Genomic DNA, 18,524 nt, shown 5'->3' on the forward strand with positions numbered 1-18,524 from the left:
AGACCAAAACGGGAGCAAATAAGAGAAGTTTAATGTTGGGTTGACATACACTTTAATCCAGAGGTTTTCCCTGCACTACTTTTTTCTGCGGCTAGATGTCCTCAGTCCAATGACCGCCATCATTCACTGACTTCCTCTGAGCCTAGGTTGTCCTGAACCCTCCCCAGCCCAGTGATTGAACAGTGAAATGAGAAGCAGCACAGTGATGAGCTCATCTCTCTCTAACCCTTACTTTCTCCCCTGTTAGCATGCTTCTTGTAAGAACTGATTGGCTCCTTGTGCTGCCTCTTTTTTTCACACCACAACCCTGCTGTACAGGGACTGCAAGAGGCTGATACCAGGTCACATTCAGGTACTTACGCTGCTTGCATTGAAAAAATAAATTTTTAATTATGTATTAATGATTACATAGCTGCATTCATTTGTGTCTTTTATACTGTATCTGCCCAAAGTTCAGCTTTAAAGGTTACCTAATACATTTCATTTTACAGTATATGTATAATTACTCCATAATACAGTTGTGAATATGTGAAAACAGGTCATGTAAGTATACTCTATGAAATAAGTTAAGATAACACAAGGCAGTCAACCACAGTTACCAAAGCATTTGCAAATAAAATGTTTTTCAATCCTGTGGATTGACAATTACTTCATTCAGGTGCTTTGCTAACACCAACACTGGGACAACGTATTATGGTCATTCACAAGCAGATATTTTTTTCAATTTGTCTGCAATGCAGAGAATGCTTATTATAATGGAAGTATATTGAACGCAACAATATTTTAAAAGGTTAAAAAGTGTGTCTCTACCAATGAGAATTGTCCAACATGAAAGACCAGAAGCGTAGAATGATAAGGAAAGAAGGCCAACTTGAGCCTTACTGAACTCTTATGCCGCCTACACACGATCAGACATTGATTGGACATTCCAACAACAAAATCCATGGATTTTTTCCGACAGATGTTGGCTCAAACTTGTCTTTCATACACACGATCACAGAAATCTTGTCGGAAATTCCAAACGTCAAGAACCTGGTGACATACAAGGCGTACGACGAGCCGAGAAAAATGAAGTTCAATAGCCAGTGCGGCTCTTCTGCTTGATTCCGAGCATGCGTGGAACTTTGTGCGTCGGAATTGTGTGCACACGAACGAAATTTACGAGAACGGATTTTGTTGTCGGAAAATTTGAGATCCAGATCTCAAATTTTGTGTGACAGAAATTACGATGGAAAATGTCCGATGGAGCCTACACACGGTCGGAATTTCCAACAACAAGCTCCCATCGAACATTTTCCGTCAGAAAATCAGACCGTGTGTACACAGCAATAGTTTATGTCAGCTAAATCTGTTCCAGGTGCATCAAAACAAAAGCTGCTCAATTTCTTATCATTTTCTTTCTAAAGCACCTACAGCCTGAGTAGATAAGCCTGTCCACTATCAGCAGCTGTTGGACCCTTGCTCTCTCTAGGAGAGCAGTGGTCTCTCTGTAGAGGTGAGACACCCCCTACTGAGTCAGACATATAACCTTGCAATCCGCAAAGCTCATGCACCCTGCTGATTGAAGACCTCTAGATCTGACTTATCAGGGGGCGTGTAGGCAGGTCCCAAAATGTGTGACTGAGTCGCCCACATGCTCTCCTTGGGAACTCATCTAGAACAGGGCAGACTAAGGCCCATCTCCCAGGCGAACACGTTCCGCAACCCTCTAGTACTCAATTTGACGTGCACATATAGGGGTTGATTTACTAAAACTGGAGAGTGCAAAATCTGGTGCAGCTGTGAATGATAGTCAATCGGCTTCTAACTTCAGCTTGTTCAGTTAAGCTTTGACAAAAAAAACCCTGGAAGCTGATAATTATGGGCCGATATCTTGCACGTGGTTCCAGAACAGGGTCCCAATCCCCTATCCATCACAATTCCCTAGCCTGACCAGGTTTGCACACAGTTGGTTTCACCAGGATCCGACTTCTCCATGTTAGTACCTCATGAGATGCACCGTCTAGCATAAGCTTAAAGTTATATTACAGTCTTGTATATTTTTGTTTAAAAATAACAAACATGTTATACTTGCCTGCTCTGTGCAGTAGTTTTGCACAGAGCAGCCCCGATTCTCCTCTTCTTGGATCCCTCTCCGGCGCTCCTGGCCCCTCCCTCCTGCCAAGTGCCACCCGAGCTGAACCACTACTGTGTGTTTCCAGTCAGACACAGAGCCGTGGCTCGGCCCCACCCCCTCTCTCTCCTCATTAGCTCACTGACTTGATTTACAGCAGCAGGAGGTAATGGCATCCTCTGCTGTCTCAGCCAATGAGGAGGGAGAGTCCCGAACAACCAAGGCTCTCGTGCAACATCGCTGGATCGATGGGTCTCGGGTAAGTATTAGGGAAAGCTGAGGGGGGCTGCTGCATACAAAATGTTTTTTATCTTAATGCATAGAATGCATTAAGATACAAATCCTTCTGCCTTTAGAACCATTTTAACAGGGTACCATCTTGCTTCACATCAGCAAGGATACTGAGGTTTGAATTCAGACACATGAAGCAGCCACAAGCTCAGTCCAGCTCAATTTTATTGTAACAGTTCTCAGCATAATTCCATAAAAATAATAACTCATACATTTGTCAATCATCAGCTCCATGCTGAGTGGCAGTCTATCTTTTCATGCCCGATAGCAGGAGTGCTCATCCCAGGGGTTGATCCTGTCTTATATGTCATATTTCTACCCCTTGGCTCTGCTTTTCCCATCAGCCAGCTACATTTTCTCTCCTAAGCTCCAACCCAAACTTATATAGGATCCTGCCAGGAAGGAATTTAAATCATTCCTCTTCCTGTAAGTATTGTAAAGTGGAATCCTAATTAAAGAGGCAACATAGTGACCCCTAGGCATACCAGACCTCTGCAGAGAAATGCCTGCCAAACAGAGGCCAAGGGTCCCACTCTGCTGCATGCTGGCAGGAGACAGGCTGTGCTCCTTAAGCTGTGGCTGCTTTAGAAAGAAAGCAAACTGAATGACATTTGTTTTGAAGCACCCAGGACGTATTTAGCTGATTTAAAGTTCTTTAGGCTTTAAATTGCAAATAGTCCCCAATTACGGCTCATTGCCCCTCCTGGGGCACCAGAGATGTGGAACAAGCTCGATTTAGAATGATCTGAGGTTTAAAAAGGGGCCCCACCTTCTTTAATCGTGTCTGATGCCGACTTCCAGGCTGGTACACTATATTACCAAATGTATTGGGATGCCTGCCTTTACATGCACATGAATATTGAGTTGTCCCACCCTTTGCAGCTTCAACTCTTCTGGGAAGGCTGTCCACAAGGTTTAGGAGTGTGTCTATGGGAATTTTTGACCATTCTTCCTGAAGCGCATTTGTGAGGTCAGGCACTGATGTGGACGAGAAGGCCTGACTCGCAGTCTCCGCTCTATTTCATCCCAAAGGTGTTCTATCAGGTTAAGGTCAGGACTCTGTCGATATGGACCTTGTTTGTGCACTGGTGCGCATATGGTATGGCAGGGGGCCATACATTTATCAGCCTTCTGCTATAGGCTCCTTTCACACCAGCGGACCAATCGGGGGCAGCTCTGCTTGGATGGATCCACTCTGTCTGAAAGGTGCCATAGGGCTACTTGTTCCCTAGGCTTCATTTGCTGGGATAGATAAGAAGTTGAACTCATTTTTTTCCTTAAAAAAAAATTCCTTAAAATCTAAAAAAACAAGTAGTGGATCAGTTCAGTAAAAATTTGGGGTTTATACTATTTATATGGTCACTGAACACCTTACCGTATTCTAATACTCTTATAATCTACAGATAAATACTCTGTATACGACACATATCTATTTTCTGTCAGTGTCTCATGCTCCAAAGAACATCAATGAGCCGTGCCCGTTTAAACGGTCACTTAACTTTAAGGTGAAATTTGTGTTATTGACCATAGCATTGAGCAAAGTTAAATTTTATCATCATTTTACTGTATTAGGTTTTGTTTAAATCTTATTTTCTCCATCTTATACATTTAAACCAAAAAGTTGCAGTTGTACACAAGATAAGCTGGCATGGAAACAATTATTATGTGGTAAAAAATTATCTAAGATACATGACTGCTTGAGCTGGAAAATAAAAACCGAAAGCCCTTATGCTGAACAGAGATCATAAAAAGGTTTGTTCAAAGGCTGAAACTACATAAAAATGTGGACTGCACCTTTATACTCGTGTAAATCCCTCTACGACCATTAAACACGAAACATGATGGTCCCTGCTGCTAAATTGGAGTCCAGAGGAGTCAGAGGCAACAGGATCTGAGGAATAAAATTCCAGACATAGCAATGTGAAACCTGCCACTAACTGAGCGCATCCTGTCCCCTTCCACACTCTGCAGGGAAGGCTGGGACCGGCGGGTGCTGAGGGGCACTGAGAGTTAGAAGTCATCACTGTTCTCTATTGCTGTATTGTGTGTAAAATGTTATTCCTTTAGGTGTGACAAGCAATAAACACAGTATATGTAGAGTACAGCTGTGACCCCCATACCCAGCATAGAACACTGGCATCGTTCATGCATGAAGCATACCCTGACAATATAGATTAGATAGAGGGAAGGAAATACGTGTGCATGTCTATCTCTAAGCCTATCATAAACCACAAAATGGTTTAATCTACTGTAAATCATAGTGAAATGACTTCATTATTGTTATAAATGATGGTATATTATTATTCAAACATACAGTATGCAGGCTTTACACTCACTACATAGTATTATATGCAAACCACAGCAATATAATCTGTCTATTTAATGCTCCATTGCTTCTGTTTGTTCTTGTAGTTTCCATTAAAATTATTGATAAATATGGATTTATTCAGATATGGATGAGCTGAACATGTTAGGTGTCAGCAAAAGAGCCAGCTTACCCTAAAGTGGACCTCTAGGCAAAACATTTTTTGTCCCATGAGAGGCAAAAGAAGTCTTAAATGTTCGAGTTATACTGTTTGCCTACAAGAGAAAGAGACACAGGCAAAAAATAAAAAAGTGTAGGTAGTTCGGGCTAACTCCCACTGGTTGAACGAAAAGAAAACTGTGTGTATGGACCCGGTTTTTACAGACCTCAGTCGGAGAAATACTTTTGGAATTTACTTCTAAAACCTTCTCTTGCTGATTTACAAAAGCTGCATTGGATGTCTTTCCCAAGCAGCACCACCTACACAGATGCAGGTGTTGACTCTAGTGTTCTTAACAGGGTGCATCACCGCATTATTTCAGAATGGTCAGTGGAGTTCCTCTCCAGTATTTCTATGTAGTCACTAAGTATTTTAAGAGGGCACAGTACTTGCCAGGTCCCTATTACAAGCTCCCCATTCCCTTTGGTATTGTAGTACCTCTGGGCAGCTGGGGGTTAGTTTGGGGGTTATAACCGTTAACCTTGTTTTGTTTGGCCTTCGCTATCATCTTTGGCAAGTAGAAGAGAGAGCCACTCTGCATATGGAAGTGAACCCCAAGACTATTTGCCTCTTGTGTGAAAGGAGTTTCTTCATGGTCTGGTTTATGTCTCTGCTGGGGGCAACCTCTTGCCCATAGTGTATTAATATCCATTTTCTCCCCTTCCCTGCTTAATCTGACACAGACACTTTGAACTTCTCTGGTTCGGTCAGGATCCTGCTGTGAATCCATTATCAGATGTGAATTTAATGCCCTTTTTGAATGAATAGTCATTCAAATGAGCTTTTTTGTCTGCGGCTATTACACATAAATAAGAAAAATTGTTTTCTCCTAATGCAGTGGTCAGCTTTACCCCAAGTGGAATCGATGGCTCCTTCTTTGCACTGTATTACTGGCCTCTGTTGTTATACCCCAAAACATGTCACAAAGTCTTTCCTTTATTTGGTGACTTCATTATAAAATTTGGAAACATTACATCCTGCTTATGATTGTACGAGGACTAACTGGTCAAATTCCCTTTAAACAGATCTCTCTACTACTGAGATTGATCCCATGGTTATAGTATGCGTGGACAAATTTCATCTTTCTTAATCTTTCACATTAATTTCATCTCTATGGAACAATTCTAGATACTATTTATCTAGGGCGCTACTGGCAGTAAAAGCACACTCTACCTCAGGGGAAGAAGCCTAAGGTGCAGATATGCAGTCCTATTCTTTTTTTGCTAGGGAGCATTCCTTTTGCTCTTCACACTGTTGACTTTCTTGTCAAGACCCCCTAGGTTTAGCAGACCAACCTTCCTCTGCATAGGGAAGGCTTTCAAGGACAAGTACCTACATGACCCCCATCACATCAACATTTCATGCATTTTACTGTGGAGCCCTACACTACTAGTTTGTGGCCCTGTTGTTCAGTTTCTCTTCTCTACCTTGGGTGTTAACCAAAGTGCGGGGGCATGCTTTAGCTCTGTTGTGCGCTCATTGCATTCTCATTGTGAGATACTTAGGTGTCCTATTGTTCAGGAAACTGTCAGAATGGGCTCTGTCAGAGACATGTCTTAGAAAATCCTGACATGACAGCGGTTTGTATGGATCCTGAACCCTCAGAAATTGCAGCTGGAACCAACACATAATTTGGAGTGTTTGGGACTAGTCCTGGACATAGCTCAGGCCGGGGTGTTTCTTCCACTGGAAAAACTACAGACACTCTTATCTCAGATTCAAGCTCTCCAGACCAGGATTCAACAACTCTCCACTTTTGCATCAGTATTTTGGGCCTGATAATAGTCTCTGAGGCAATTCCATTTTCCCAGTTTTACCCCAAGCCTCTAACGCAACACTCTGCCACCATGGGACAAGTCCATCAGGTTCATGGACATTTCTGTAGTTTTGACACTGGGGACCTCCCCATTGTTCCAGACTGACCCCAGCAGATGTGTACACTGAGATGGTAACACTCCTGGTGGACACTCCATGTGCTCTACTGCATCCTGCCATTCTGCTTCATGGTCACTGGCTTTTGTGGCATGGCTATTGAAGCCCAGGCTTGGAGAGACAGGGTCATCTCTGAATCTGTAATTCCTTTGATGCTAAGTAGAAAGTTACTTCCTGCAAGGTCTTTCATCAGACGTGGAAGGCATGTCACTTAGTGTGAATCTTAGGGCTTCCACTTTAGGAGTACTGAGAAGCACTGTAGGGATAATGCATGACTATAATACCTACAGTTGGATGTTGATGCAGAAACTCTAACAGATAGTTTTAGAGAGGAGTGACACCGTACTTGCTATGCTCAAGTGCAGGAACAGGCCTATTTTAGCTCCTTTTCCCAAAACTCCTTTAGTTTTTGGACACACTCAGGAAAGATACATTTCTGTGATTCCCTCCCTCAACAGCTCAGAAGAGGTTATACCTGATGAAATAGAGGTAGCTGGGCAAACCATTTGCAGCCATGTGAGATGCCGTCTGCTGTCTAAATTGGCAGGCAGGGAAACATGCCAAAGCTTAATAGCACACAGCTTCTTCGGAAGACCCAGTTTTTGTGAGGAGCACATCCCCAATTGCTACCAAAGTACCCCAGTTTTAGTGTGGTTCCCCCTAGTTTCTTTGGGCCTGATACCTACAGCTGTTTGCCTGTGTTACCAGAGCTTTCCTGGATTTTAATGAAAGGGATGCTGATGATGAGAATAAGTGCAAGTCTTCTGAACTGTTTTACTTTTACTGAAGTAGTGATTCTCAGCTAGACTCTCAGTTGTTATAGAGTCATACAGAGACTTTGCTATGCAGCCAGGTTACTTCAATATCACAGAGACATTTCTGTGAGGAATTCATATTTGTGCAACTTTCATAATCTTTTTTTATATTACTCTGTAGAGCATGCATGCTGTTTGCCATTCCGAACCTGTCTTCATTATTGTTCTAACTTTGATTGCTGATTACCCATCCTGTTAGGTCCCTTTCACACAGCCAGATTGTTGTGGCTTCTGGATTCCTGCTGCAAGAATCTGCAGATTCTTACTGTAGGAATGACCGGGTTATGCGATTAGCATCGGCGGCTCAGCCCATTTAAACCAATGGTGGGCTGACATCATCCACTGCTAATCATATAACCCGGTCATTCCTGCAGCAAGAATCCGCAGATTCTTGCCGCTAGAATCCGAAAGCCGCAACAAACCGCCTGTATGAAAGGGGCCTTAAAGTTCTTTTCACCAGAGTCCAATTAGCAATTATGACCCTAGGATGACAAACTGAAGTCACCTGAAGATTTAAAAACAATGTTTAATGTGTTTGTGTGTGTGTGCGTGCGACCTGCCCATTAGGACATTATGAATATTTAAAAAAAAAAGCTAAACATATACAACATCTAGACTAGTATTGACTACTACAATAAAATGTATTGCTGCACATTCACACAATTTTATTTGTTTCATATAATGTGTATGTAACCCATAGCAATGATATTCTCTTATTTGCTCCCTTTTGCTCTGCAACATATATCATTGAAAGATTTTTGTTAAAGTTGTTCAAGAAGTGCAAAAATACCGGGTGTTTAGCCATAAATCTTGTGAGCTGCCAACTTCTTGTGCTTTTTGCCTGTGCACAAGGAGGGGTTAGGGAGGTGAGAAGTGGTCAAGGAGAAGATGAGAGGTTTGTGTTTTTTGTAATGCATCAGAAATGGAGTTGGCAGGGCTGACATCAGAGCCCAAAAATTTAGGATGATTCAATAAGGCATTTGCTCCACTTTTCTGGTGGTATTGCACTTTCAAAATGGCCTGTGCCAGTTTCAGTAGCTTTACCAAGATGTGTGGCAGATGCAGGTAGTTCTTAATAGTGCCACTTTTACAAAATAGATAAAGAAACTGAATGTAATTAGAACCACCCATAAGTTGGTGTAGAGAAATAGGCAGCGTGCCTGTCTCTGTATGTTGTGTAGAAGGTACCATGTTTGCAGCTGCTACCTCCTCCCAACCTATTACTGGTTGTTAAGGATGCTGTCGGCTTCACAGCTGAGAGCCTCCTAGCAACCAGCATTGCTGACAGTGACGGAGCCTGATGGAGAAGCTGATGGATTAGTTCCCCATTAGAGCCACTCTCTCCTTGTGATTGACAGTAGGCAGTGGGCACATTCTATAGCCAATAGCAGGCTGTCTGTTGGCTATGGATCCTCCCACCACCTGCTTCCCATCACAATGGGCGGGGCTCTGATGGTGATCAGGCTCCGCCCACCCAGCTTCAAAGATTCTCGGCTGCTGCGTTCTCATGTCAGAGAGAAAGATAAGAGCACACTATATTTCTGGCACACCAACTTTTTTTGTACTTACATGGTGTTTAAAGTGGAACTCAACTGTATCTGTGCACCACAAACTGCAAACGCACCCATCTTCACAGCAAACCCACCCATCCATTAATGTCACCATGTTTTATTTTTTTGACAAATCCCTTTGAATAATATATCCCCCTAGCATTTTTTAGCCACAGCCATCTTGCTTAAAGCGGAGTTCTGACTAAAAAAAAAAAAATTAAAAGTAAGCAGCTACAAATACTGCAGTTGCTGACTTTTAATAATCGGACATTTACCTGTCCCAGGGTCCAGCGATGCGGGGGAATGAAGCCCCGCTCGTCTCCCCCTCCTCTCTGTGGCACCAGCATGGTCACTGTGGGCCGGGCACACACTGCGCATGCGCAAGCTGCGCTGAGACTGGCCGGGCAATCATCTGGGACCTGTGACGTGTCCCAAATGATTGCCGAGAGGGAGGGGGGAGAGGTGAGCTTACTTCCGGCGCCGCGGTGCCCCGGGAGGAAGTGGGAGCTGGAACCCTCTAAAAAGAGGGTTTCCGCTCCCCCCCCTCCCCCCCCCTCCCCAAAAAAATGACATGCCAAATGGGGCATGTCAGGGGGTCACCTTCCCTTAAAGCGGAAGTTCAATTTTTGGGTGGAACTCTGCTTTAAGAGCAGATGATTCATGTAACATTTACTTCTTGGAATCCATCTGCCCTTAGCTTGAGCATGCAGGCAGGAGGATGTGCTTAGCTGAGAAAGCCCATGTTTCCCTCCTTCAGAAGAAATTTAAAAAATGCCTAGGCAGCCTTATCAGATCTATGATATAATTTTAACCTAGGCCAGAAACCAGGAAGCAACTGAAGAAATAGAAGAAAAGTTGGTCGAAACACATAGGTATAACATACCTTCCTATCTATTTACTAAGGCTAGTAGCATAAGGACTAAACATAATTAATATTGACTCAGAGAGTTTAGTTCTGCTTTAAAGGGATAAAACTTGGAGCAATGTGCATGTGTTGCGGAGATATATGAAATATGTTGGCAATGCCTCTTAATGTCTTTTTGTTTATGTTTAGATTTCAGATCCAAAGAAACAAGTCCGATCCTTCCAGTTATAAGAGTCTAGGAGACTGCTTCAAAAAGATCTATCGTAGTGAAGGGTATGTACTGTACGTGAGACATGTGCCACAAATTATTGTATGTATGGAATGCTAATCCGCCCTGCTCTCTTTCTTTCTCTCTTTGACACCAAACAGTGCAAAAGGTGATTGCAGTTGTGTTAGTACATTTTTTAAAGCTATTCTAAGCTCCCTGGCGGCTTCTGTCTCTTACTTTTGCTCCATTCCATCTCTGCAGTTTCCACCTTCCGGTAATGTTGCCCCACTAAACTGTGAACTGTGATTTCTTCCTTTGACCCATATATCACTAGAGAACTTAGTAGTGACATAAGGGGTTCAAAGATGGAGCCACTGCACAAGGTGAGGACCACAGGCATCCGACACTCCCAGAAGTGTCAAATGTTAAAGAAATTGACTGAGGCTGCTCTAAGATTATACGGAATTGGCAGTTAGATTTTTTTTTTTTTGTAGCCAAGTGACAAGTCACTTTAACAACACAGTTTAATACTGTTGGTCATACTTTTATTATTTGCAATCACAACTTATTTTTCCAAACGAGCTTTTGGAACATTTACTTTCCTGTACTAGTCGTATGAGTATTGCATGGGCCATATGAAACAAGTGGATCTTCTGAAACGGTCTCCGGAGACATGAAATGTTAGTAGAATTAGAAAATTATCACATACATTACTCAATATGTTTTACTTTCTGCTATAAAGCATATCAAAAAAAAAACTAAAACAAAATCCCAATAAGTGTATATAGATTGGTTTGCACAAAAGTTATAGTGTCTACAAAAATGTTATTGTTTTACTAGTAATGGGGGTGATCAGCGACTTATAGCGGGACTGCGATATTGAGGCAGACAAATCGGACACTAACTGAAACTTTTGACACTTTTTGGGGACCAGTGACACTAATACAGTGATCAGTGCTAAAAAATATGCACTGTCACTGTACTAATGACACTGACTGGGGAGGGGTTAAACATCACGGGCGATCAAAGGGTTAACTGTTTGCCTAGCCAGGTTTTTACTGTACGTTGGGAGGTGCTTTTACTAGGGGAAGAGATGGAATTTATTCCCTGTTTTGCAGGGACACAAACGCTATCCCTTCCCTTCTGTCAGAACGGTGATCTGTCTTGTTTATATAGGAAGATCGCAGTTCTGTGTCTTTTCCTCACGATCGGCGGGTGCCAGTGGACATCAAGTCCACTCTCTGTTCTATAAGTGACATTCCCTCACTTTCTATTTGGTAGACATATCAGATATTTTAGAGTCAGTCTCCTCTTAGGGCCATTTCACATGAGCAGAAAAGTCAGTAAAAACAGGAAGTTGACTCGCATTTTTACATAGCATTACAAACCTGTTGGCAGGTAAAAAAAAGTTCACATACCGTATGTACTTCAAATATTTATTTAGTTGATTGCCTAGAGTACCATGCTTCTTTATATTAAACGCTGGGGAAGTTTGTCTAGCAGTGCATCTACAATTGGGAATCAATTATGGGTCTACACTATATTTCCAAAAGTATTGGGACACCTACCTTTACACGCACATGAACTTTAATAACATCCCAGTCTTAGTCCATAGAGTTGGCCCACCCTTTGCAGCTATAACAGCTTCATCTCTTCTGGGAAGGCTGTCCACAAGGTTTAGGAGTGTGTCTATTGGGATTTGTTTGACAGTTCGCCAGAAGCGCATTTGTGAGGTCAGGCACTGATGTGGACGAGAAGGCCTGGCTCACAGTCTCCATTCTAATTCATCCCAAAGGTGTTCTATTGGGCTGAGGTCAAGACTCTATGCAGGCCAGTCAAGTTCCTCCCTCAAACCCGCTCATCCATGTTTTTATGGACCTTGCTTTGCGTACTGGTGCGCAGTCATGTTGGAACAGGAAGGGAGCTTGAGATTGTCCAAAATGTCTTGGTATGCTGATGCCTTAAGAGTTCCCTTCAGTGAAAAACAACCTGACACCATCTCCCTCCACCAAATGATTTGGACCAGTGCACAAAGCAAGGTCCATAAAGAGGATGAGCGCGTTTGGGGTGGAGGAACTTGACTGGCCTGCACAGAGTCCTGACCTCAACCCGATAGAACATCTTTAGGATGGATTAGAGTGGAGACTGCGAGCCAGGCCTTCTCGTCCAACATCAGTGCCTGACCTCACAAATGCGCTTCTGGAAGAATGGTCAAACATTCCCATAGACACATTCCTAAACCTTGTGGACAGCCTTCCTAGAAGAGTTGAAGCTGTTATAGCAGCAAAGGGTGGGCCAACTCAATATTGAACCCTACAGACTAAGTATGGGATGCCATTCTTTTCTTGTTAAAAAAAAAAAAAAAAGACTGGGATGCCATTAAAGGTCATGTGCGTGTAAAGGGAGGTGTCCCAATACTTTTGACAATATAGTGTATTTATAAAGCAGTGAATGTGACTTCCATCAAACATTTTTTGCTGATGAATAAATCACTGTCATTTAAAAAACATGCATCTGGAAGATTCACCTGCACTGAAAGTTTGGTGTACAGTTGTGTGAAAAAGTATTTTGATGATCTGAATCATTTAAGTGAGAAATATGCAAAAAAAAATAAATCAGGAGGGGGCAAATACTTTTTCACACAACTGTATATACTTTATAAATAGGCCCTTAGTCCTTTACATTTGTGACAGAGAATAGTGCCAAGTTAGGAATCTATTAAAGAGGACCTTTAGTAATTTTTTTCAACTTTCCATCTATTAAATCTTCTGCCCTTGTTGTTTTAACTTTGGATAGTAAAACATTTTTTTTCTGCCAGTAAATACCTTATACAGCCCAATTCCTGTATCTTGTATGGGCATTAGCCTAGACTTATTACATCATGCACAGCTCTCCTTCTCACTCTCATGAGAGTTTGCCAGGAAGAGAGGGGGGGTAAGTCATAAGAGGGCCAATGAGAGCTGCAAAGCTGGAGGTCTGCCTTTTGTGTGTCTGTGTAAATCCAGGAAGTGAACAGGCAGCAGCTTCAGCTGCCCACAGTTAAAATGGATGCAGCCAGACTCCGTGGAGGGAGATTTCTGCAGCATATTTGGCAAGTACAGAATCACAGTATATATAAAATAATATGCAAAGTGGTTGGAGGGAAGCTTCAGAATGGCAAAGATTTTTTTTTACAAATCATGTGAGCGGACTGCAGTTCCTCTTTAAGTAGAGGAAGGACAGAGATTGGAGACTGTGCTAAATACTTTCATGCTTCATCTCAAACAAATAGTGATATATATCTCTAGCACATAATGACACACTAATTCTCTACCAACAAAAGCTTTTTTTATGCCAATCCAAACTGATATCTATTGAAAGGTGTCAAGTCACTGAGGTCTACAAACTTAGGATAACCAACAGCAAAGTCAAGGGAGAGCTGACATATTAAGGTAAAAGGAATTTACCCCCCACCCCTCTCAGCACACTGATAGACTTTAGATTCCCAGATAAAGGAGTAAGCAGGGCTTCTGCACAGTCCTAAAGTTACATAGTCAGGTTAAAAAAAGAAAAGACATGTCTATTAAAACAGTAATAAACCCAAAAGCAACATTTATTATATTGCAGCTCACCAATTCTTAGATGTGATGGCTATATATATATATTTTTTTTTCTTTTCTTTATTGCTTCTATTTTAATCTGATGATCCAGCCAGTAAGTCTGTTGTTTTTCAACAAAAAAAAACTCTCCAGCAGAATGTATCAGTTACATAGATGAGACAAACCATTTAACAGTAGGAGGGGGTGCTTACAATGATCAGCTTTTATTAATTCAAGTAAGACCTTTATCCCAAAAGAAAAAAACTGTTTACTGTAACTGCTTTTAAAGTATTAGCTGGAGTTTTTTTTATTAAATTTCTTGGTGTATTTAAATCTGCTAGTACATCTAACACTCCTCTTCCCTCAGACTAACAAAGGTGCCCTCTGTGCTCCTTCATTCAGAGTGGGGACAGTCTAATACAGGAGGTGTGTTACTGGCCAGATCACCAGGTGGAAAAAACCCAAAAAGAAAACGAATGTAACCACCACGTCTGATTATTTGTTTGCTGCAATATATGACATTTTTGTTTTTTAAGTTCATCAAAAGAGCTAAACCTGGTGTTGATCCAGAACTTTAAATGACAGGTTACAATTTGTTCCAGCAGGGAAAAAATATTGCTTCCCAAAGGCAATAAAATAAATCCACAAGTCAACATTTTACATTGTCATCTATTACAGATACCAGTAGATACACTTCATTTTTGTCCAGTTGTGAAGAGTTCCCTAATTCATTTTTTTTGGGAAAGAACAACTATGCACTGAGCTTACTATATGGACCCCTTGATGCATGTATTTGATCCCCCAATATTTGCCTCTTTTTATATTAATATGATTATACAGCATATCCTTTATGTCTGCTACCTCCACATTCCTTACCATTATCATATGTTATTGTAAACATGGAGGTAATGCTGGGCTACTATTGTCCTCTCAGGTCTATTTGCCTTACAGCTTAAACTTTTACTAAACTCAAGAACAAAATTGTAATATAAATAGGGGCAATTGCCCCCCCCCCCCCCCCCCGGAATCATCAGGTGTTGGCTTGCAGTTGCACTGTGTCTGCGTGTTGTGTTGAAATGTCTGCCGCAGCCGCAATCGTGGCCGCCGCTGACTTTTTTTCCTAGGTCTGCTACTTTGCTGGCTGCTCTCTGCTCTGTCCTGACACTGTCCAGTGTCCTCTACTCCACAGCTCAGCCTTTCCGTGCTCCTAAGTGATTGGCTGCCTGTGTAGTGTGTAGGTGTGTCTCATGTTGTGTAGATAGATCCGCCCACTCAAGTGCGAGCCGCCGAGTGATATGCTGGCAGTCTGCCACTATGTAGATCCGGGCCGACACTGCCACCGCCCACTCAAGTGCGAGCCGCCCAGTGATATGCTGCCTGTGCCTAGGCAACATAAGAACCGCGAGGAACCACAGGTAACAGTGGTTAGGAGAAGCCAGGATTCCCAGGAGGAAGAGTATTTTGATTTATTTATTGCTAATTTGATGGAAAGATATGTCTCTTTAGTGTATTTTGTTGATGAGATAATTCATGTCTTCTTCACTTTGTATTAGAAGTTACTACTCAGGCCAGGCGTACCAGACCAATCCATGTCCATATAATTTATATAGCCTAGAGAATGCAATGTACATCTGTTGTGGCCATATTTTGTTCTTGATGAAAACAGCTATACAGACTGTATAGCTGTTTTCATCAAGATCAAAATATGGGCAGAACACAATGGCGGCCCGTGCATTAAGGGCGCACGGAAGCGCTGCCCCCTCTCTCCTGCAACCCCTCTATCACCTATAGATAGATTCATGCATTGCATGAATCTATCTTTGGCCGCCGCTGCCACCCCCTATTAAGGCGCCCAGACCCATTTCGGGAGCAGGGCGCCTGAATTACAACAGGGGGGGGGGGGGTTTAAGAACTTGATTAGAGCCATAGGCTCTAATAGATGTCAAAAAAGGTGACCTACTAGCGCCATTCTGGGCGCTTGCAGGTCACTCAGCTATGTTAGAAAAGCAAATAATAATTTTCGCTTCCCTAACACTAAACCGCCTCTCCGGCAATCATGATGGGCACACTGGCAGCATATGATGGGCACAGTGGCTGCGTTTGATGGGCACAGTGGCTGCGTTTGATGGGCACAGTGGCTGCGTTTGATGGCACAGTGGCAGCATTTGATGGCACACTGGCAGCGTTTAATGGGCACACTGGCAGCATTTAATGGGCACAGTGGCTGCAATTGAGGGTACAGACAGTGGCAACGTTTGATGGCACAGTGGCTGCAATTGATGGCACAGTGGCAGCGTTTGACGGCACAGTGGCTGCAACTGATCATTTTTTTTCAACATTTTTTGCGCTCCCCCCAAAAAACTTTGAGCACCAGCCGACACTGTCGTAACAGATGTATTGCAATATAAAAAGATATATATCTTTCAAGCCTAGAGAATGTATGTGTTATATAAGAGATCATTCAGCTCCACGTTGTATTGGAAGTTGCTCAGGCCAGGTGTACCAGTCCATATAAATATAGCCTAGAGAATGTACATCTTTTTATATTGCACATTTGCAATGTATAGCAATACATGATGATCTGTTATGACCATATTTTGATCATGAAGAAAACAGCCTATACTTGAAATTTTTTTGTGGTTTTTAAAAAGTCTGAATTGTTATTACAGCCCATTCTCCAGGTTTCTTCCACAAGACTGAAAATGTTTCAGTACTCACTATAACGGGGTCGGCAACCTGACGATCTTAGTCCACCGTGAACAGGTTTCTGCACCGCCGACCCCCGCCTTCTATGTGCCAGTCCTTGTCTCCCATACCAGCCTCCTCCATGGGTGGCTCCACCATGCCATCTATGTCCCAGTGTCTCTTTCGCCCTCCCGCCTCTATCCTCCTCCACCACTGTCATCAGGGAACAGCGGAGACCGGGAGGAAGCACAGCTCAGGACAGAGGGTGGGAAGAGGAGCTGGCGAAACAAACTTTTAATGTTAATCCGCTGGTGATTGGTTGCTAGCACACAGGGTGGTTCTAAGCCATCAATCACCAGCTTGCTAATATGAAAAGTCACTCTGCTAGCTCCCGCCCTCTGTCCAGAACTGTGCTGCCTCCCAGTTTCCGCTGTGGAAACAGGTAGGACACTGTGCTATGGAAGGGGAGGGAAGGGGGGGGTTACTGCTATAGGGTAAAGGGGGGACAGAAGACCCCACTGTGTGTGTGTGGGGGGGAGGTGATGTGGGGGAGGTGATGTGAACGGAGCAGAGGACACTGTTATGGGCAGGGTCACCCCCATAGCAGTGTCCTGTAGCACCCTTCAAATAACCCCCCCACCTCCCCCCCCATCCCTGCATTCTGAGCGCAATGCACTCCTAATCCCTGCATTCTGAGCGCAATGCAGTCCTGATTCCTGCATTCTGAGCATAATGCACTCCTGATACCTGCATTCTGAGCGCAATGCAGTCCTGATTCCTCCATTCTGAGCACAATGCACTTCTGATCCCTGCATTCTGAGCACGATGCACTCCAGATCCCTGCATTCTGAGCACAATGCAGCCCTGATTCCTGCATTCTGAGCGCAATGCACACCTGATCCCTGCATTCTGAGCGCAATGCACTCCTGATCCCTGCATTCTGAGCGCAATGCACTCCTGATCCCTGCATTTTGAGCGCAATGCACTCCTGATCCCTGCATTCTGAGCGCAATGCACTCCTGATCCCTGCATTTTGAGCGCAATGAACTCCTGATCCCTGCATTCTGAGCGCAATGCACTCCTGATCCCTGCATTCTGAGCGCAATGCACTCCTGATCCCTACATTCTGAACGCAATGCACTCCTGATCCCTGCATTCTGAGCACAATGCACTCCTGATCCCTGCATTTTGAGCGCAATGCACTCCAGATCCCTGCATTCTGAGCGCAATGCACTCCTGATCCCTGCATTCTGAGCGCAATGCACTCCCGATCCCTGCATTCTGAGCGCAATGTACTCCTGATCCCTGCATTCTGAGCGCAGTGCACTCCAGATCCCTGCATTCTGAGCGCAATGCACTCCTGATCCCTGCATTCTGAGCGCAATGCACTCCCGATCCCTGCATTCTGAGCGCAATGTACTCCTGATCCCTGCATTCTGAGCGCAGTGCACTCCAGATCCCTGCATTCTGAGCGCAATGCACTCCTGATCCCTGCATTCTGAGCGCAATGCACTCCCGATCCCTGCATTCTGAGCGCAATGTACTCCTGATCCCTGCATTCTGAGCGCAATGCACTCTTGATCCCTGCATTCTGAGCACAACGCACTCCTGAACCCTGCATTCTGAGTTTATATTTTGTGCTGTGGGTTTATATCTTGTGCTTTGGTTTTTTATGCTGGTGGTGACATTTTTCTAGCACTCTGGATCTTTATCTTGTGCAGTGGATCTATATCTGGTGCTGGGGTTATTTCACATGCTGTGGATCTGGTGCCGTGGAGTTATATCTATAGAGCTGGTGCTGTGGCAAGTCTTTTTCGGTGCAATCTAGTGATGTAGCCAGGTGATGAGCAGAGTACTTAATGATCCCCATTTCTTTTTAGAAATGGATATCCGCAAATTTTTTTCAAAACGCAAATTGGATGATATAGAATCTAATAAGGGAGCAACACAAGAATCTAGACA

The 18,524-nt window shown here is 43.4% G+C and overlaps 1 protein-coding gene across 3 annotated transcripts in view; it reads left to right on the top strand.

Moving 5' to 3' along the window:
- Positions 1–18,524, top strand: part of SLC25A21 (solute carrier family 25 member 21) — a 745,004-nt gene that overhangs the window by 467,456 nt on the left and 259,024 nt on the right. For all 3 annotated transcript variants that reach the window (XM_073608915.1, XM_073608914.1, XM_073608916.1), the window contains exon 4: positions 10,281–10,364. In XM_073608915.1, the coding sequence (XP_073465016.1) occupies positions 10,281–10,364 (84 nt within the window). The remainder of the gene's footprint in view (positions 1–10,280; positions 10,365–18,524) is intronic.

Source organism: Aquarana catesbeiana, linkage group LG13 (genome assembly GCF_042186555.1).
Source record: "Aquarana catesbeiana isolate 2022-GZ linkage group LG13, ASM4218655v1, whole genome shotgun sequence".
In the NCBI taxonomy this organism is placed as follows: domain Eukaryota; kingdom Metazoa; phylum Chordata; class Amphibia; order Anura; family Ranidae; genus Aquarana; species Aquarana catesbeiana.